The sequence below is a fragment of the Hippocampus comes genome, unplaced genomic scaffold (assembly GCF_001891065.2).
Source record: "Hippocampus comes isolate QL1 unplaced genomic scaffold, H_comes_QL1_v1.1 scaffold202, whole genome shotgun sequence".
Lineage (NCBI taxonomy): Eukaryota > Metazoa > Chordata > Actinopteri > Syngnathiformes > Syngnathidae > Hippocampus > Hippocampus comes.
Genome location: NW_017805829.1, coordinates 1,104,263 through 1,125,914, shown reverse-complemented (window position 1 = coordinate 1,125,914; position 21,652 = coordinate 1,104,263). Strand labels below are relative to the sequence as shown.

The following is a 21,652-nucleotide window of genomic DNA, read 5'->3' as shown; positions in this document are numbered from 1 at the left end:
AGCAAGATAGCAACATGAGTACAAAAAGATGCAGATTGAAATTTTAAATCTTCCCCTTTAGGTACTAGTTCCGATGACAAGTGATAGAATTATAACATATAGGCAAAAAAAAAAGAAGAAAAGTGGATTGATTCATAGTAGTCAGCCACTGTTGCCAATTAGAAAAGCTAAAATGCTAACATATGGATTACAAGGAAAACTTAATTGATAATGTGACCAGCGTGTCGTCAATTATCCCATCGCCCAATGCTTGTGCAAACTTTTTTCTGAAGAATTCCCCCCGTTTTTATAGAGCGTACCCTTCCTGCAACCAGCCCCCTGCTACCTCTCAGATTCCATTATTCTTAGATGATATATTTTTCGTGACATTTTTGAATGGTGGTTTTCTGTGGGATATTTCTCATGTTAATATTTTTGTTTGGTGGTGTGCTGTGACAGTTTTCACATGAAAAAAAATGTACTTTGGCTGCATCAAGGTTAGAAAACATTAGAACTGGATGTGAGTTATGGAGCCACACAGGTTCATCAGTAATTGAGCCACTCCAGTTTATCTAATGCAGCAATCAGCTAATTGACGACACGCTGCACACATTCTCGATGAATACACATCTTAAAAGCGTCAAACAAGGATGTCCTTGTGTCCTGACAAAGGCTGCCTTCTTAGTCAAACGCGCCCCAGAATTTCCACGGCCAGTGCTGCTGCTCTGCTTTTGGATATTTTTGGTCTTTTAATGCATTTTTGCTTGCTGCCTTTGGAGTTTTAAGTACAAACTGTGACGCCGCACTCGTGGACATTTCTAGAGGCGGGATGGGGGTCCAAGTAATCTAGTCAATGCTGCTCTTTCAGTGTCTTGATACATAAATTACAGAAAAAAATCTGTAAGAAGTGAGAAGGAAAACTCGGCTTCAAACAGACACCATTTCCAGAGGTGGGAGTAACGTGTAAGTAAGTCTTAACCTTCAAGCAAATCCCAAATTACTGTGATAAAAAAATAGGCAAATAGAGTTCCCCTTTGTTTCAAGCAAGTCATTACTTTTGGTAAACCGAGTCATAAGTCAAGTCATACACTCTTGCTGAATCACAATTCATATTTGCACGAAGGCATAGGTATGATGGGATGCTAACTGTGAGCAAAAATATTGTAGGATCACGGTATTGCAATTGCAGCTCTAAGATGATTACGTTTAACTGATGATGTAAATAACTTTTTTTCCATGAAAAGCCCTCCATTGGCACATCAGTAAACAAAATAAACAACAGAATTTTTATAAATAAAATGTCATACATCAGTAAAAGTATTCTTTTCTCAGAAAATGAGGAGCGACCAAGCTGCTGTTTAGCGCTTTGTGAAGTAACATCAGAGCCTAAATGAACTGATGTAAACCATGCTTGTTAGCTAGTTACCTGCCTCGGTAGCGAGCCTAGAGTATTATAATTTTTTTTTATTACCCATTACTGTATATTCATTCATATATTCATTCATAATTTCAAGAGAGCGCAGTACTCATATATTAATGGTAACTTGAATTTGTTGAAGAGTGATGGGCCTCGCTCTTCTAAACATCATAACCTGCTTGCAAGTATTGCCTACTTTAGCAGCCACTCTCTTTAAGCAGGTTTTGCATGTTGGATATTCTTCCTCTACCAAGCCGAGATACCCGAAAAATTCCCCAGAGTGACATCAGGGGAGAAAACGTAGGGCTCACTGACTGTTCCCACCAACAGTGGGAGTGAGAGAGATCATGTCACTGTGTGTGTGTGTGTGTGTTGACAACAGCTCATCCAGTGATAGAAAGTTTTTTCGGTGTTTGAAACTGTCTTTTTACAACAGCGGTATATCGTCAAACTCAGAACCGGCCCATGATAATCCAAATGTAATAATCTTCTGAATTTACTCCCAAGATTTCTGCTTCCTGAGGCTCGTTCCTGCCGACTGCTGCCAGGCTACTGAATAGACAGACCTGAAAACCTGGACTCACTTCCAGTCACCCATTTTTAGTGTGCTTATATTTAAATTTTATCATTTATATTTATTTACATACTATTTGTTCTTCTACTTCTCCCTTTCATAATTTTGCTGCTGAAAATTGGGAATTTCTCCATTGTGAGACAAATAAAGGTTTTCTTATCTGATCTCATCTTAGTCTTTAAATCTGCAGCATTATTGCGGCTTTTCAAATGTATCCAGACAAGGCTTCCCAAGCCATGATGTAGTTTAAGTTGAGCCTCATGAGCACCAATTTAAATTGAAGTCGTCTTTTTTCAGTTTTAGCCATGCAAGTTACAAATCCTAAACTTGGTGACTTTAGTCTGATTAAGAAGACTGATTGATGTGGGTTTTTTTTCTTTTCCCCCCAGTTTTGGCAAGAGATCGGCAGGCAGCCTGAGGCGTGGATGTGAGTGCATCGTCCTGGAACCCTCAGAGATGATTGTGGTGAGTCTTCCTGACCAAAATGTCTGTGGTCAAAGCAAATTTAACAGTGTATGTGCTGGAATGCGTTCGCTGTTTGTGGTTCCAGAAGTTTGATACAAAGATACTCAAGTGACTTTGTTAGGTAGAAAGACTGTTTTTGTTTGTCTGTTTACCAAGTTGTGATGCGAAAATAGTCACAAAAAGGAAACAACCATCTGAAATTGATCTAAAAACTATCTTTCTATATAGCTTTTATCCCAACATACAACTGTTCAAGATAAGAGCACGGGAAAAATACATGTTAGGCCCACTCAAGACTGCATTTTTTTTGGGTTGACAACAACAAATGTGCAGTAGGCTAGATTGAAGACTTTAAACGTCTGATGATTGGTTTGTTGAAAAGCCTAAATTGTCTTGCCTTTACAGAAACATCTGTTAATGTGTAGGGAAGACTCAAAATAGAATCCATACATGGCAGGTTTTTATTTCACAGGTGGAAGATTAAATCATTCTTGTTCTTGTTACTTGTTTACTTCAAAAATATATATGTGAAGTTCAAACTAATTGACGATATTGAGAAAATGTTGACTGGGTTCGTTGAACATGACATAGCCTTTGTTTTTCAAAAAATGTATGGTAAGTTTGTTGTGAAAGATCAAATTCTCTGATATTTGCAAAAAAAAAAAAAAAAAGGATGTTGGGGCCTTAAGAGTTCTAAATGTGTTTTGATGTTTACAAAACATGCTTGTTGTTAGTTTATTGAAGATGTTTGCAAATAAATGCAAGTATATTAGATTGAAGATGAAATTGGAACATTAACCATCTTTGATGGTGACAAATGTGTGCAATTGTCTGATGCTTTGACACAAAGGTTTGTGAGGCTCATGTGAGGTGCTAAATTATCCTGGCTGTTTACAAGAAGGTTATTTTGAGCTATACAAGACTTAAAATTACTCAAGCTTCAACTGCACATTGAATTGCAATGACTTTTTCCTCACCAAGGTTCTTCTTACTTCATGTCATGTTCATGTAATGGTAGCCTGTCGAGCTTCTTCTCTCCAAGCTTTGGCGTGCAGTGCTACCAAATAACAGCTGGTCGGCAGCGAGTCAGATTGCAGCGGATCCCGTTAATCTCCCTTTCACATGCCGTAATTGCTGTGCGGGATGTGTGTTGACTGAACATTCACACAGCGCACCCCCACACCAAGCGCATCCCCCAACCCCCACCCACCCCTTGTAAAAAATAACACTCACTGCTGCACACTCTGCCATTTGCTGCAATAGGTGCCATCCAGCCCGATAATTATGATGTCTATGCTATGCTACTGCAATAGCTACAGATGATCCCTAAATTGGAAATGTTAGCGCAAAAACAAGAATTTTTTTATTTTTTTTCTCGATTTGCATGCACGGAGATTTGCAACCGGAGACGGTTGTCATGGTAGCGGAAGAGGGAGATTTCAGTGGTGTAATCCCGGTCGCTGTCGGAATGTGAAGTGGCGAGGAATCAAAAGAAAAAAGCAAAAAGAAGACAGAAGTCATGAAGAGATGAGTTTTTTTTTCTCTCCTTGCCACAAAATAGAAAGATGGAGTTTAGCTTTTGCAATTTTCCACTTGCATCCATTATCACTAAACACCTTTAATCATCACGGCCTGCTTCTTCTTTTTGCGTCGTATTATGTTCATTGAAGACTAAATGAATTTTCTGACTGATTGCCATTGTTCCTATGACAGTAACATGAAAGTTGTATTCTAATTGTTTTTTAGGTTTACTAAAACGTGAGCCTCTTTTACAAGCTGAATTATCGTGCTATTTGTGAGTTCCTAAAACGCTGTGACTCCATCTTGTCCCGAGCGTGCTGATTTGCAGCCATACCACTGGCTGTGTGGACCAATCACAAAGTAGCAGTGTGTCTGGGGCAGAAAATGCGCTTGTGACAAAAACTTTTCTCAGTTGACAGTCGGCTTGATTCAAAAATCAACATTGTAATAAGACGCTCTTTATCTGCGTATTCACACTGCTAAAACGACAGCTATCATTCAATGCCATGATGCCATCTGTGCCAACCACCGAGATAACCGGACTCAGATGGTCACAAGTCACATGACCGTGGCGACATTTTCATCTGTTGCTGTGATTGGTCAAAACAAACGATTGGTAGGTGTGAACAAGTTACACGATGAGCGCCAAGTATTGTACTGAACGGCCTCGCCTTTCCCGAGCCGATCACATTGGGGCAGTCCCAGATTGATACTGTTGAGAACTCCTTTCAGTGATTCACGTAGAGGTATGGCTTTTGTCAAGTTACTAAAATGTATGCTAGTCATCAAAGACTAGGACAGGGTCATTATGCATGCCAATTCTACCAATATATTACGTCAAAGTGAACAGTACAATTTTGCTCAGGTCACGCTCATCCGACCTAGATAACAGAATAGACAGGCCCAAAAAGCAACGAACTCACGAAGTAGCAGAAAACAGTCAATGCTGAATAGATGACGTGAAATTATTCAATTTAGCAAAAGCTGGCTCTATTTGCAAAAAAATGATTGAAATTGCCACAAATGCATCAGGACTGAGACCTCCACGAGGGGCCATGTTTACTTCACATAAACCCGCTGTGCCACGGGATGTGTTTTGTGCGCATGCGTGTCACTTCAAGGATTGACGCTCGACAATGTAGCCGCTGTTAGCCTCCAGCTACCTTTTGGCCACTGAACTACTGCACAGCCGATGTGTTTATGAGAAGACAATTAATCAGAATTGAGGAGGAGGAGGGGAAGAGCAAAGTGCTGCTGCTCTAGGACAAGCCCATTCACCCCCTCTCTCTCTGTATCTTGCATTCGCTCGCTCGCTCTCCGCCACGCACGTCGCAAGCGCAACACTAAGAGACAGTATGCCAGACAGTCAACACTGTATCGAAACACAAGGGAAGATGCTGGGTGGGGCTGTGAAGGTGCGTAGCCAATCAGCTCCCAGGATACATCCACTCGTGCTGTCATTGGTCGACATCGTGCTGGGAACCAATCATGCACCTTGAATGAGTGCCCGTTGCATATACAGTACAGGCATGTACAAAACCTCTGAGTCATTCAGCATTTGTTTTCTGAATACAGTACTGTGGAAAAAAACCGATGTACTCAAGCCGCGATAAATGAACCGCGATTTAGCGAGGTATCACTGTACATAATGAAAGCTGTTTTTTACTTAATATAAAGTATTTACATGCACCTCTGTTTTTAAAGTGCTCTGTGATTGGAAAAGGAAATAAACACCCGTGAACCCGATTGAAATTCAATTTATTCCAGTTGGAATGGGTCATATGGTGCTCATGTTATTCCATTTGGTGATTCAATTTCATTCTAATCGTAATATACAGAGGCTCCATGTAAATTTGGCTGTGTATCATAGAGTCAATGAAGAATTGTGTTTATTTGGAGGGGGGAAAAAATATACAAACAAAACAAATCCATCAGAAATTTGCTAAAGACTCTAATTTTTCTTGTGTCCAAAACATTGACGTCCACCAAATGAATGCCTACGTATCTAAAGTGTCGGATCTTTTTTTTTCCCCAAAGCACAATCCTACATAATTGTGGACGATCAAATTTTCAGAATTGTTTGTTCGGTTCTTTGAAAAAGTAATTTTCCCAAAAATGTACGTAGAAAACTCTACATTGTCTTTGACGTTTTTTACTGAGCATTTTCCATAAGAGTGGCGTAAAGAAAATAGGAGAGGACACGTTTATGAGGGATGTGTTTTGACGAGATGCTCGTAAGGTGGGGTAAAAATCCTCGACCCCCACCCTGGAATTTCCCCTAACTGTCTATTCTGCACGTTTCCCAGGTGGACTATATGGATGAGAATGAGGAGTACTTCCAGAGACAAGCCTCGCACCGCCAATCCCGCCGCCGCTTCCGGAAGATCAACCAGAAAGGGGAGCGGCAGACCATTATCGACACGGTGGATCCGTACCCTGCCGGGAAGCCGCCCATAGCCCGGGGGTACCACACGGTGAGTTTGGGGAGGAGGGGTGCACTGCTGGTTTTCATCTGCTTTTAACCCTCGCTCTGCTGAATCACCGCTGCTGTTGCTGCATTGTTGTTTATGCTGTTGTGGACGTTTTTGGAAGTAGCTCAGCTCACCCTGGTAGTTTGTTGTTGTAGTGGTTGTGTCTTCCTTGCCAGTTGATCTGTGTTGTTTGTTCAAGTGTCTTTGACAGATTTCCCTGTAGTTCTTGTGTTAGTGTGTTTGTGTATGGTTGTGATGATATCTGGTGCTTCCTATATACACGTGCGCACGCACGCACACACACACACACACACACACACACGGATGTCTATATGTCTATCTCACAGCTTTCCTTCCAAGAATATCTATCCGTCTATATTTTCAATCTACTTAGACCCATCCAACCATAGTATGCATTGGAGTTGGAATCTTTCTTTCTGTACGAGTCTGAAGCCATTGCTTTCCTCGATATCCTAAATACAATGTACTGTATATCTGTCTGTTTTTCAATCTATCCATCCAACCACCTTCCAACCTATCACTGTCCATCCATCCATTCATCCAACCATCTAACTATAGAACCCAATGTAGTTGTGTGAATCATAGCTTTCCTCTTTTGAATCTTCAGTTTTAGTTATATTTAGCATCTCTCTCTCTCTCTCTCTCTCTCTCTCTCTCTCTCTCTCTCTCTCTCTCTCTCTCTCTCTCTCTCTCTCTCTATATATATATATATAAAATTTAAAAAATTTGGATTTCTATCTAGTTTCATAGTATTCAGAGTGCATTTATCACATTGTAAAATGCACTCGACTTTTACATCTAAAATAAGTCCACGGTATCGCCTTTAGTTTTAGCCGCACCAACATTTCTAAACATATCAGGAATGGTTCAAGGTGCAAAGAATAGTAAAAGTGGAAAGTAATATCATCTTAATTGTCCGTCCGTCCATCCATCCATTTTCCGATCCGCTTTATCCTCACAAGGGTCGCGGGGGGTGCTGGAGCCTATCCCAGCTGTCTTCGGGCAGTAGGCGGGGGACACACTGAACCGGTTGCCAATCGCCAATCGCAGGGCACATACAGGCTCACACTCACACTTAGGGACAATTTTGAGCGTACCATCCACCTCCCATGAATATTTTTGGAATGTGAGAGGAAACCGGAGGACCCGGAGAAAACCCATGCAGGCACGGGGAGAACATGCAAACTCCACACAAGAAGGAGCCGGGATCGAACCCATGACCTCTGCACTGTGAGGTCGATGCGCTAACCACTGGCCCGCCGAGCCGCCCAAATGAAGAAGTCCAGCATGCTCTTTGCACATGACCTGATCCCGATTTGAACCGGGGTTATCCATTGGTGCCACTAGCTCATCTTGATAGTCTTTATTTTTAAATAGCACATACTTTCAAGTATTCAAGATGTAAGTTAATGATGGTTATAAAAGCTGCTTACTGGTGCCATATGCTGCCATTTACATATGATCCAATGAGTCGACTAATTGTGACTACGGGGACTAGTTGACCTGCAAAACAGTCATTAGCCTGGTAGTTGACGAGCAAAACAGTAATTTGACAGGTTAACTATTTTAAATTCATACCTTTCATCACCTAATCCGTTCATACATAAACTGTAAATGTGGATGTTTCTTTCAGGCACTAAAATCATACTGTTTGTATTTTCTTAACTATTTCAACCACTTTCTGGGAATTTTAAGCCCATCGTTAAACCATACAGTATATGCAACAGAACTCGTGGGAATGTTGCTAACTTAGCCGTAAACTTGGTTCATTTGAATTTGGGAGTTCCTTTGTACAAACTGTAATCTGCATTGTACTGAACAGTACTGCATGGTGAAAACAACATTTTGAAGAGTCGTCTTTCTTTCCTGATAATAGCAAGTGAAGCGTTCTCACAGCGTTGAGTCTGTGCACAGTGGCTTTCCTGTTGTGCACAATTTCACCGCATTCCATACATTCCCGGCATGGACCCGATCCCTCCTGAAACGCTGTGAACCCCCCCCCCCCCTTCCCCATTAAAAAAAAAAAAAAAAAAAGGCAAAGAATGCGGCAAAGGGCTCGGAGGCCGCGCCCTGCTTCCTAAATTTAGAGAAGCATTTCTGGTCATGAAAAAGGTCTGCACTCAACTTTCTCATGGTCACTTTTTCCCGTCGCATACTGCCCTCGAGGGAGGAGAGCGATGGAATGAGAGAGGGCACCATGGCAACCAAACGGTGACGAGGAGAAACTGAGCAGATGCTAATCTCTCGTAGCCGGCTAATCTGCCGCGTTTTGGAATGTGATCTTGGAAGTTTTAGCGACGTTGTTGGAAGAAGGCAGCTGGGAATCCACGACGCTCTTAACACCCCCAAAAATGAAATTTTTCTTGTTGCGTTAACCTTAAAATTATATTATGGTCTCACAAAACACCCCCCCCCCCAAAAAAAAATACAAAAAAAAAAAAAACACAAAAAAAAAACAGCAATACATTATTAATTGTCATATCAGGATCTTTTCTGCTTATTTTTGGAGTATTTGCATTATTCCATACGTTTTAGTTTTAACTTTGTATATTTTTCATTGCACATTTAAATGATCTGTTATGGTAATAATGTCATTTATCTTTTTGCATTTTCTTAGGCCTTCATAATGAATCATATTCAGTTGAAGGCTTGATCACTCTTACTGCATTTAAATTTTACTTCTCTTTTGAATGTGCACTGTGTTCGTTAGGGTATAATTTGATTTTCATTTTGATGTTAGCATTAAATGCTAATGGTACTGTTCAGCTTCACATCAATGCTAACGTTACTGTTTAGCATGATAAATTATAAAATGAATAAAGCCAGACAAATATTTGATGACCAAGCTTATTTTAATTTTTAAAAAAATATATTTTTGCATTTGTTCTGCCTTATCTGTTTGGGTTATTTATATCATCTTATTTCTATTTTTTTTTTATTTCCTATATTTTAATTAATAATTAAAATAATTTCTTGTTTTGCTGTTAGCATTATCATCATTCATGAAAAAAAATCATTTATTCACGAGGGAAAAACCTGTTGTTGACTTTTGATTTTCATTTCATTAGTGTGTGTGTGTGTGTGTGTGTGTGTGTTATATATATATATATATATATATATTTAATTATTTTCTTGCTTCATATAATTCCACATTTTCTCATTGTTCCATGGTCAGTTTTCTGTTCATGCTACTTCCAAAGCTTTCTCAAAACGTTTTTTTAACTTTCATCTCTCTGTTTTCGTTTCACATGGCTCCCAGGAATGCAATAAGGTACCATACGTGTCACTTCTAATCATGTCTTGTGTGTGCATTTCCTAGCTGCGTGTTATGAGCACCTATAGCACCTTTAATTAATACCTTCCATTCCATATAGTTAGATAAGCTCTCCACTTCTATTGCGGTTAAAAAAATATCCACACATTTGTCTTAGCCACTTTCTGATTTGCACTGATGACTCGACTATGAGAATGGATGGGGACACTAAGCCTGTAAGGCTCGTGGAGGCCAGGGAGATTAATAGCAACTGTTTAGCTGATTGAGACACGTCTCAATTGTTTCAGGCTATTAGTGTTGTTAGCCGATTGTGGGTGTGGTTATACCATGGTTATCCATAATAATAATAATAATAATAATGCATTACATTTATAAGCGCCTTTCAAAACACTCAAGGACATCCATGATGGGTAATGGTGGGTATCCATACTGGACACAGCTGTTTAATGGACGTGCTCATGGTTGTTTTTTTTTTTTATGTCGTAAAACACTCAATTTGAAAATGTTTGTGTTTTCGAAGTCCCGAATACGAGCCCACAATCAAAAGTCACTCAATACGTTCAATTATCAAACTTGTAGCATTTTGATGTTTTGGGAGTTACAATGAATAAATAAATAAATAGCCCCGACAGGCCGGCTGATTCAGACTCACTGACTAAAACAAAATTGGGTGGTCATGAATCACAAATTTCATAATTGGATGCATTAAAAAGGCAATGACCAATGGCCCTAAAGTTGAACAGGAAGTTGGCCGTTTTGGTGTGTTGCCGAACTCCTACCATTTTGATGAGTTTTAAATACTGACTGAAAATGTTGTGGAAATGTCGATCCTAGCAGGACACACCAAAGCATTGCCAAAAAAAAAAAAAAAAAAGTACCCATACCTGAAATTGAATAGGAAATCCTTCAATTAGGTTTCAGCAAGCTGTTATGGGCAAATTTCAACAATTTCCAATGACCTGATGATGAACTCAGACTTTGGAATTCACCCAAATGACTCCAATTCGAAGAAATAATCGAAGCTTTTTGAGCCTACACTGATTTGGTTGTTTTGATGCCATTTTGAGTATCCAACAACAAAAAAAAAAAAGCCCCAATTCCAATTTCAGTCATCCAAACAACATTTGGTGAATGTCTTTCATTTCAGTATGAATGAAATTGTGTCAAGGACCCATGCCTGAATTTAAATAGAAACTCTGCCATTTTAGTTTAAAGCTGCCAATTTGGGCAAATTCCAAGGCCTTTTGTGACCCTCAGCCCAAATCAGAGGCTTCCTCGATAGATGTGCCCTCAACAGAACGCTAAATTGCCCAAATCCACTGATTATGACTTATATAAACATGGATATCATGTCTCACATCATTGTTTTCAGAGGGGTCTAGCACTTAGACCTGCTGCAAGACGGATGACGACAAATCTGCCGCCGCTCTATTTTTAGAGCTGTCCTTTGTGACCAACCAAGGCACGGCTCAAATACAAGAGCCGCCGCCGGTCTGAATATATGACGGAAGAAGTGCTTGGCTGTGAAAAGCAGTGTGATTGATTCGTGCTTTTCGTCAGACTAAATATATAGCAGGTGTCTTCTGTACTGTGGCATACATGTTTTTTTCGGAAAAATGACTAAACTATGCAGATGCTGCTGCACACCCTACTTCTGTTTGTGCTTATATATAGCACACGATCAAACAATAAAGCCAGGATAGAAATAGAACAGTTATTTTTGGATGAGTGCCAAAAATGCAAATGAGGAGGGGGTGTGGGACTGTGATTTGGCACACATTTCTTATCCAGCCGCGCCGGCCCGACATTTGATGTGCGGTTCATGTTGCATTGACATTCAGCTGTTTTTTTTTTTTTTTTTTTAATAACAGTAATATATTTTCAAAAGGCTTGACAGATTTATTCATTTTTTTAGTCTGTGTGGTGGTGGCTCTGTAAAAATCACACTGTTGTGACACCATTGTTAGGTATGTTAGACAGAAATTAGGGTTGTTTAGCTGGCAGAATAAGATCATATAAAATGTGTGTGTGTATGTGTGTGTGTGTGTGTGTGTGTGTGTGTGTATGTATATATATATATGTATATATATATATATATATATATATATATATATATGTATATGTGTGTGTATGTATGTATGTATTACAAATTTGGCCACTGTGGCAAATTTTCATGAAGGATATGTTTGTGAATGGTAGCGACAAACTGTACGTGATCAAATGGTTACTATTTTTACAGTAGAGAATGCCAATAGAAAAATGACTAGTCAGTGGAATTGATTGTAGTAAAACACTACGCTTATAAGACGGAAGTATGAAATAAACACCAGTATGATGAAATAGATATGCTGTATACAGATGGGAATGTGAACAGCAGTAGAATTGCATGTAGGCAATAATAAGTCTAAAATTAAGTTGAGAATTGTATTAACACCAGCAACGCTCTCAGTAGTTTAGTGACAACTATACATGGGGAATAGTCAACTTTATGTAGCAATAAAACTATAAATGTACCAATAGTCTGTAGACAAGCAATTGAGAATGAAAAACACCAGCACTATTAGACTATGTATAAAGATATGAATGGCAACATGAGCATAAATGGTCAGCAGCCCTGTATGGTGCAAAAACCTGCACATGCAACAGTAAGTAGTCTATACATTAGCAGTTGAGCATTAAACATACACCAGCACAAACTATCCGCAGTATAACCCAACCTAAACATGTGGCAAGAATAGTCGGTGGCATTATAAAAATAAATATGAATGCGCCAATAAGTAGTCCATAGATCAGCAGTTGGGACTGAACTAAGGCCAAACAAAAAAGATAGTGTGTTTCCGGTAACATGAAATTTCAGCATAGGGTCGGTAGGTCGGACGAAGTTTTTTTTTTTTTTTTTTTTTACAGGTTTTTAAAGTTCAAAAAAATGAATAACCATAAAACAAGAAGACATTGAACCCGCCGCATCCACCTATTTAGTTTTCTTCCAGCTCCGGACTCGGGGGGCCGTGGCGCGCCGCCGCCTCCGCCGCCGTCCTCCTCCGCCCTCGGTTTTTACTCGGCCGTGGTGTTCATCAAATAGTTCGCTGAATGCCGACCGTAAAGTTTTTTTTCGACGTAGAAATTCTCGGTCGGTCGGGTTACCGGAAACACACTACTTTTTTTTCTACGCCTAACCTATATTCACTATATTCACAAGTTTGCACACATTTTCTATCATTGCTAGTTGACATGACTAACAGTTGTGCTTCATTTAGCCCACTGCATATGTTTAACCCCAACAGTTAAGTCGTCCTCGCCTCAGTTAAGGCTGATACATTTTTGGCCCAAAGCAGAGTTAAATAACATCCGCTTCATGACCTAAGAGCACCTTGTTCCACAACCCTAATCGGAAGCTGCTAGTTACACATTAACCTCAAACGCGGTGGATCGGAACTAGCTGCTGATGTGATGGATTTATGCTGCTAGGCGGCGGATGTGTGGGTCAGGACGCACGGTTGCACCCGCGTTTAACCTGCGAAGGGAGGGGGAGAAAAGTTGGCGGTCTGTGTGCTGAATTATTTCCAGGCGACGGCAGCGTGATGAAAACAGTGGTCTCCAAGGGACTGGATGCAGCCTGGTTTTATAACATCTTTCTTGTGTTAATAGTGCTATTTAAATGTGGGTTACATAACTACAAACCTTATCTTTTGGGGGCCTTAACATGCCCAGAAAAGTCAGCAATATTAGCTGGGTAAAATTCACATATTGATTTTAGGAATGGAGTATTTTGTGGAAAGTTAGGGGGGAAAAAAAACATTGCCCCCCAACTCCAAGTTCACAGATTGCCACAAAATTTGGAGGGTGTATCGATCATAAGAGGATCCACAGTAAAGTCTCAAGGACTCGTACTGCAAATTGAACAGGAAGTCAGCCATTTTGGTTTGAAACCGAGATTTTGGGTGAACATGAAATAGGTCAACAAGACAAATGGGCGGTTTTGCAATTTTTTAAAGGTGCTATATGAATAAAATATATTATTATCCCAATTGTAACAGAAAACAATGATTAAAACCTTTTAGGGAATTCACCCAAATCAGCTCCTAGTGGACACAAACACCCTCGTCAAATTAATGTTCTTACTTCTTAGTCCATTAACAGGAGTACGCTAAATCAAGTCCTGTATTTTCACGGTGATACGGCACACCGTATTAAGAGGTGCAGTGTCAGTTATGGATGCTATTTTTGTATTTAACACATACACAAGATTCACTGCATTAATGGACGCAGGCATGGTAAAGCGTATGCTATCTTAATAAATATGGTAGCATGCATGTGCACTAGTGTATGTTTTTATAAAGGCACAGGGAGCAAAACTGAGTTCAGTTGTACTTTATTGAAGTATTTAACAATATATTCAAGTTATTTATTTTTTTGGTCAATCCCTATCCAAAAACCCATCAAAATCCTCATCTTCTGTTTCCAAAATGAACAGCTGGGAAAGTTCTCCATCAAACATGACAGATTCCCTCGCGTCATTGTCAGAGTCACTCTCGTTACCGTGCGGCTCCTCAGACATTATGCCGTCTTTTGGCCAGAACACGACAAAAACAGCCTTATATGGCAGCCATACTGGGATCACACAACTATTAGCCCGAGTGTCTTTGTTTTTGTCACTGTCCATTCCGCTTGACATTTAACCGGTGGCTAGTCAATGGAAAACGATTAATTGGCTTATTTAGCTTTGAAAAAATGGTGGTGGAGCATTATTAAGAGGTTTTGATATTCTGGAGACATGAGTCCCTCCTGCCGCCCTTGTTGTTGCAGTGGAGGTGATGTAATGATATGCTGGGCTAGCACACACACACACACACACACACACACACACACACACACACACACACACACACACACACACACACTTGACCACCTGAGCTCTTTTTGTTATGGTTGTGAAGAATTACATCATGGCAGGGGGGTGTTTGGGGGGATGGCAAGGGGCTCCCACCCCCACAACCACCTCCAATTATTTGCTCGTAAGGCTTTGTCTGCCATGACGGCAAGCTCCAGTCTTTCTGACTGGAAGAGACAATGATATGACTTTATCTTTTGTCAATAACTAGAACAAGAACAGGCCGTCCTCCCCCCTCGGTATGGAAGATGTTTTCAATCCAATAAAATACAATTGCAAACTGATTATGACTCACATTTACAGAGCAATTCTTGAAAATTATCACCTTCTGTCACATAGTTTGTTGATACCTGTTTATGCAGCATTTTTTTCCCTTTATAATTATGATTTCTTAATAAATTGATGAAAACTTTAGACACGCTGTTTTCTTTAAAATTGTCAAAAACCCCAGAATTTCAGCCTCGCAACAGAAAATTTTCAGGTTTCTGTAACGAAAAAAGAATGGACATTTGCAAACATCTGCGTTGACTTTGGACAACAATTATCAACATTTTTGCAAATTTTCTGAGATATTACAGGCCAAATCAGTAACTTAATCATAATTGTTGGTGAATTTTCTGCACTATGCATTTTAAATAATGTACTGTTTAAGAAAAAAGAGATGCCATTTCACACTTGTTTTCCCCAATACTTTGATTGATTGACAAAATAATGTAAATTAGTTCCAGCCCTCATTGTGATTGATTTTGATGCTAAATACGTAATTGTATGGTATCACGTGTTTGTGGCTGGTTATACATTGACACATTGATACATACATTCATTTTTTCACATTGCTATGGGTATCACAACTCATAGAAACAATTGCTTTGTTTTAAATCTCGGGGATCTGTCGAGTTCTAAAATGCACAAGAAAAAGTGCAGAACTGCATGATGTTGCATGACCGTGGTTGGTCACATCGTATGCTTGACACTTGTATGTTTAAATTCTTGAAAATTGCAATTACGTTTGATGCAAAATGTGGCGAATTTGTGTGACGCTGCATGAATGCTGCTGGCTTTATGTTGTCATATACCCTGATAACTTGATCATACTTGAATGCTTTTTTTAACCAGGTTTTTTTGGTGATTGAAAATTGACATTGTGTGTTCGCTGAGGCTCATAGTCACAGTCGTGTCCTGATAAAAATAGGATAAATTATGATGCTAAATGTGCAAAATTGATGTGGCATTGCGTGGTCATGGCTGGCTTCTCTCCGTCACATTGTATTTGTGTCGGATGGGACATTGTACTTTGACGAGATGGGGTTTTTTTTTTTTATTGGAATTCATTCTGCTTGAAAACTAATCCTGAGCAGATTTCAAAAGGCTTTAAAGTTTGATGTTGGAAAGATTGGCAAGGAACTTCATTGTTTAGCATGAATGAGTTCTATGGCTATCCTTGCTCTTATGATGTAGTGTATGCTCAGTCTTGTTTGGCCTTTCCACCATTTTGTTATTCTGCCAATGGCTGTTTGTGTTGGGAAAAACTAATTTCCATGAAACTGATGGATGGGACGTTGGCCAAGAAAAAAAATCCATTCATTTTGGTGCACATCCAGAAAGTTTTTGACTTTTGTTAACATTGAGAGACATGCCTTGTTTACTCACAAAAAAAAAGTAATTTGGTGCCAATCCAAATTGAGATTGCTTGGCCTTGTTGGAGGAGGAGTGGCAGTCTGGAATACCTCGTTATCGTTCAGAACGTCATAAAAAGACCTCGTTCCACATCTGCCTAGTCCACATGGTTCAGATTTGGTAGCAATATCAAGTGTCTTCATGCATCTTTTTTTGGAGGGGGTCGGGGAGGGGGGCGCAATTGATAGCACAAGGACAACATTTTTAGGACAGGTTTTTATTTGAAGGATTCCCGGAAAAGATGGAAATGACTATAATGGTTGAATGTAAGAATTCCTGTGTCTTTTTATTCATGGGTACTTGAGACTTCTGTGGGTCTGTGTGTTCATGATCGACATGCCATGAATTTTTGAAAATGTGGAGTTACTGTGTTATAGTTTCAAATTTTATCGCTGTTTATTACCTTAATTTCCGGACTATAGAGCGCAGATTATAAATCGCACCCACTACAATATTTAAAAGAAAAACCATTTTGTACACACACAAGCCGCACCTGTCTATTAGCCGCAGGTGCCCATATTGTAACATGAGATATTTGCAAAGAAAGACGGTACACAGAAAGAGCTTTCAACCTTTTATAACTTAATCTTCACTTTTCTTTGCCTGTTACGTTACAGCACGATGGCAGTAAAACAGCACTCACACGGCTGCTTAAAATAAATAAATAAATAAATAAAAGCCACCGTTCCCGACCATAACACTCGGCCAACCATTCCTTCATTATGCTTTCTACCATCCACGCTTTCGTGTCAATTTTCAAGACAATGTCTTTCGGGAGGTTTTCTTTTGGCATATCTAACCAGGTGAACAATACTATGAGTGTTGTAGTTAATGCTGCCTCGTTTAATAAATGGAGCACTGTCGCTTTAAAAGGGCCGTTGGATAATCTCATGGGAAATCTCGTGAGACTTTATATATGTGTGTGTATGTATATATATATATAATTTTTTTTTTTGCAATTTGTTGATATCCTTCTGTCTAGTACTCATACTTCAAATTTGGTACCCACAAAATTTCGACATTAGTAGAAATTTGTCTTTGAAGGACCCCTGGAAACGCCCAAAGTGAGCTTCTAGCGGCCACTGACGGGGAGGAATTATGTCCCAGGTCATAGGACATGGCGATGCTGGCTGACAGAAGAAGCGAGGCGACACTTTTCTCTGTCTCCCCTCTTGCCCCCCTCCCACTTGGCTGTTTCCATCGCCACGGCAACCGTCGTATCCCGGAGGGTGTGCAAAGCAGTGACGGGAGGGGCCGGTTACCAGGGCGACCCCAGCTGAGAGGCAGAGTGACATCATTCCCCGTTGTGAAGTTTATTTTTTACCGAGCTGCTTTTTAGCTGGTCTTTTTTTTTGCTGTTGCCATGACAACTGTCTCCAGCCAGGTGATGTCATGGAGCCTCTCTTATTTCTTCTTCTTCGGTATCGGCTCCTCTTTCCATCCCTTCTGTATGGGGGCGTCCGTAAGGAAGGAGGTGCTTGCAATACTAACCCCACCACCCCTCCTCCTCCTCTTTTCCCACTTCACCACAACCGCCATCCCCTCCTCCACCCGTGACACACATGCACCCACCCACCCAACCATCCACCCCCCGCGCTGGCAAACAAACCGCTGTGTTCTTTTTTTTTTTTCTTTTTCTTTTCTTTTTTTTTTTTTTTTTAAGGATGCTCCGCTTTCCCGACACCATGGAGGTGAGGTGTTGGAAGCGAAGCTGTGACTGAAAAGCTCAGAGCTTCCTACTCCTCATTTTTTGAGGGAGGCATTTTCTCTGGACTGGATTTTTACGCTGTAAATTCGGAGCGTCTAATCTCGCAGATACTCCCTTCAGGGAGGAGAGGAAATCGGGGGAGATGTTAAGTTTTGGTACATTTTGAGCCCCGGAGAGGACTGTTATCACCATGAAACCGTTAGCAGCAGTAGACAGCAATGGAGTGCCGAGCCAACAGGATAAATCGCCGGTGAGTAGCAGCGCGACGTCGACGTCCCGCCGCGTCCTTGACCCTCCCCTATTTTGGGGACCAGGCCGGCGTAACCTGGGATGTGTGTGTCAGTGTGTTGTAGTTGAAGCGGACGCCATGTGCTTTTCTGTTACGCGGCCACACACGTCATTCATAGCAGTTTTTAATAGAGGTAGCAGGAATTCCAGCCGCTAAATCTAAATGCTCATATGATACCGTATTGGTGGCATACATTTTGTCAGCTCTTAAATAGAGCGACAGCAGGTGTTTGAACCCAATGAGGCTAATTATTGCACTCTAAGATAACCGTACCCTTTTCTAGTGCAAAGAAGGTTACTAAGGTGTCAAAAAGCAGCAGGGGGGAAAAAAAGCAACCTTCAAAGACGCCATCCCCAAAGCACAAGACATTTCTCACCTAAAGGTGCAATCATGTTTGTTAAACCTGGCAAAAAAAATTATCTACTTCCTCTACTCATGACTGAGCAAAATTCAGTAGAACTGACAGTGGATCAAATTTGGTAGCAATGAGGCAAAATTGATTGGACAATTTTATCGATGAACGACCCCTGAAAATGCACATAAGGTTAAAATAGCAGACTCAAATGAAAATGTCATGCCAAAAATTCCAAGAGGTGCTATGTAATAGTTTGATGATGAGCCATCAAATTTTGACATCATGCCGCGCCTATACGCAATGACGGAAACTAAAATCCTTCAGAATTTAGTGTCGCCCATTTGACTAAATTTTCGTAGCAAAGGGATAAAATCTCTTTTCAGTCCATCTTGAGATAACCCCAGAAATGAACCAAATGGAGAAAAAAAATACTCGAACAAAATGGCAAACCTCCTGTACCTTTTGTGTTTTTTTTTCTTGAACTGAAAAAATGTAACAAAAATTGACTGTGACCTTGTGGAGGCTTGAAAGTGTCATGTATTAGGCAAGACATCAAACTCCACATGCAAACAAAATGACAAAAGCTCAAATTCTTCACTACTGAACGTTACCCATCTGCCTTGTGTCCATGGTTCAAATTTTGTAGCAATCGGACAAAATTGTTGGGAAAATGAGTTTCTGAAAGATACTTGGAAATAGTCAATTGGAAAAAGTGGAGCCTAAAATGGCAGTTTCAGAATTTCTGTGTCAATATTGGCATTGCCACTTTTACGGTTCAACATTGCCTTTACTTTTTTTGTTATACTTGGTTTAGGTCAAGGGCGGTTTGGTTGGGGTTAGGGTTGGTGTTACGATTTAAGGTTAGGGCATGTATAGGAGTTGTAGATTAGATCTATGGGTTAGGTCTTGATACAGTGGTTAGGGTTTGTGTTGGGTTAGGTCAGGGGTCGGCAACCCAAAATGTTGAAAGAGCCATATAGGACAAAAAAACAAAAAACAAAGATGTCTGGAGCCGCAAAAAAATAAAAGCCTTCTATAAAACTTACAATGAAGGAAACTCATGTCGGAGACTGGACTCTCAGAATTGTTTGTTATTCATTCCTTTGTTGTGTTTTCACAAACGCCCCCATAGAATTTATTTTGTGATTTCCTCGCTTGATTTTTTTGTTTTGGTGCATTATTTTTGCTTTTCGTAGTGTCAGTGAAGTGATCATGAATTTCCGTTTTTCGGAGGCTGTCTTTGAACGCCTCTCGAGTCGAACGAGAAGAGAGAAGGCACGGAGTCGGACGCAGACGTGTCTGTGTTTGCCGAGGCTGTTAAAAGCATAAATAAAGTGTACGTTTTAAAAAAACAACACCACCTTTTTCCATTTTCAAACATATTTTATAAAGCGGCTCTGCAGTGTGTTGCCGACCCCCGGGTTAGGTGTAGGTTTAGGAGTTGGGTGGTTTTAGTTAGATTAGGGTTTTTATAAGGATTTAAGGCTAAACGAACATTGGGGTTTAGGTTTAGGTTTGGGTTTAGATGTTAGGATCAAGTTTATGGTAAATCGAGGTGGGTTAGTCTTGAGTTGAATTTTAGGATTTAGGGTTGGGTATAGGTTATCTCTGTAAATTTTCGGTTTTGCGTTAGTATTTTGGGTTGCGTTAGGTTTGTTGTTCGGGTGGTTGCTTGGTAGTTGTGTTGAGGGGTTTTGACTTAGGGTTTGGGAGCATGATTAAGGTTAGATTTAAAGATGAAAATAAGTATTGCGTCAGGTTTAGGTGTAGAATGGTCATAGCCTGATTAGGGTTGTTGTGATTAGGAATTAGGGTAAAGCTAAATTTCGGGTTAGATTTAAATTTGGGTTTGAGATATACAGTTGTATTTTTAACGCTACCGTTTGGAACACCGAAGATTCAAATGGGCAATTTGAGAGGTTTTAATTTGACTTCTCAACCCTTGGGAGGATTTGCAGTGTTTCCAGTGGATTGCGGTTTTCTTGCCATCAGGATTATAGTCTGTGGTGTCGCTGTCCTTGGTGCTGAACACTATCTGGTCCCAGGCCCTGAGAACACATGCTCTCAACAGGAGTGATCTCCCGTCAACACCGCCAGTGTTCGTCACACCCAAGTGCTCACGCAGGCACGTAAATCAAGCACCCCTCACTCCCATCCCCAACCCGTTAACCATGCTCACAAGTGACAACAAATGACTGTAACGATGGCTGATGTAACATGCTCAAATTTGTGTGCTTCAGAGGCTTCATGGCACCACAAATGTCTTGTATGCACATCACCTGTTTTTAATCATCTGCACTGAATTTTTGGCTTGTCTTGTTGACGAGTGGCTGGCTGAACAACTTACTAGCTGCTGAGATGAAATGGTTTGTGGTTAGGATTTACGATGATGGTTAGGAAGCCAAGCCATAGACACGTAGGGTTAGGATTTAGGGTGAGGTTTTGGGAGTGGCTGAAGATAAAACGGTTGACAAGTGGGTTAGATTTAGTATTATTATTTCGATTTTGGGTTTTGGGCTGACATTTAATGGGTAAGGCTGAGACACAATAGTTGGTAGGTTTAGAGTTTAGTGCAGGTTTTAGGGGTTTGGACAGGTTAGCATGAGGATTTATCTTAAGGGTTTGAAGCACTGATGCTATTGACTGCTTCAGATGCTCACAATCTACAAGAAAAAAGCCTGTTGTCATTTTACCTTGCTAAACTGGACACTTGAATGCTGACGTGACACTTTCTAGGAAACGATACAGGTGTGCACTGCCGTAACATTTATCTTGGTGTAAAAATAATATTGGGCACATAATGCACAGTGGCTGTGCGCTTGTCATGGCTTCTCTGCGTCTCATGTTTACTGGGTAGCCTCCTTACCTACTGTCACACTCCCTTCATTTGATTGTTTCCTACATCGTTAGCATATTTATTATGGCTTGTGTAAATATTTACTCATCCCAGCAGGAAAGGTGTTCGGCCAAGGGGTAAACCGCAGCCGACACTGAAGCTTGTCACCGCGTC

At 40.4% G+C, this 21,652-nt stretch overlaps 1 protein-coding gene across 11 annotated transcripts in view; it reads left to right on the top strand.

Moving 5' to 3' along the window:
* The window catches only part of rapgef2b (Rap guanine nucleotide exchange factor 2b), a 122,942-nt gene that overhangs the window by 56,858 nt on the left and 44,432 nt on the right, over positions 1-21,652 (top strand). For 4 of the 11 annotated variants that reach the window (XM_019887410.1, XM_019887407.1, XM_019887409.1 and 1 more), the window contains 3 exons: positions 2,360-2,435; positions 6,263-6,430; positions 9,708-9,719. In XM_019887410.1, the coding sequence (XP_019742969.1) occupies positions 2,360-2,435; positions 6,263-6,430; positions 9,708-9,719 (256 nt within the window). Of the gene's footprint in view, positions 1-2,359; positions 2,436-6,262; positions 6,431-9,707; positions 9,720-17,653; positions 18,249-21,652 lie in introns of those variants that run through there. The other 7 variants (XM_019887414.1, XM_019887413.1, XM_019887412.1 and 4 more) reach the window with 4 other exon arrangements.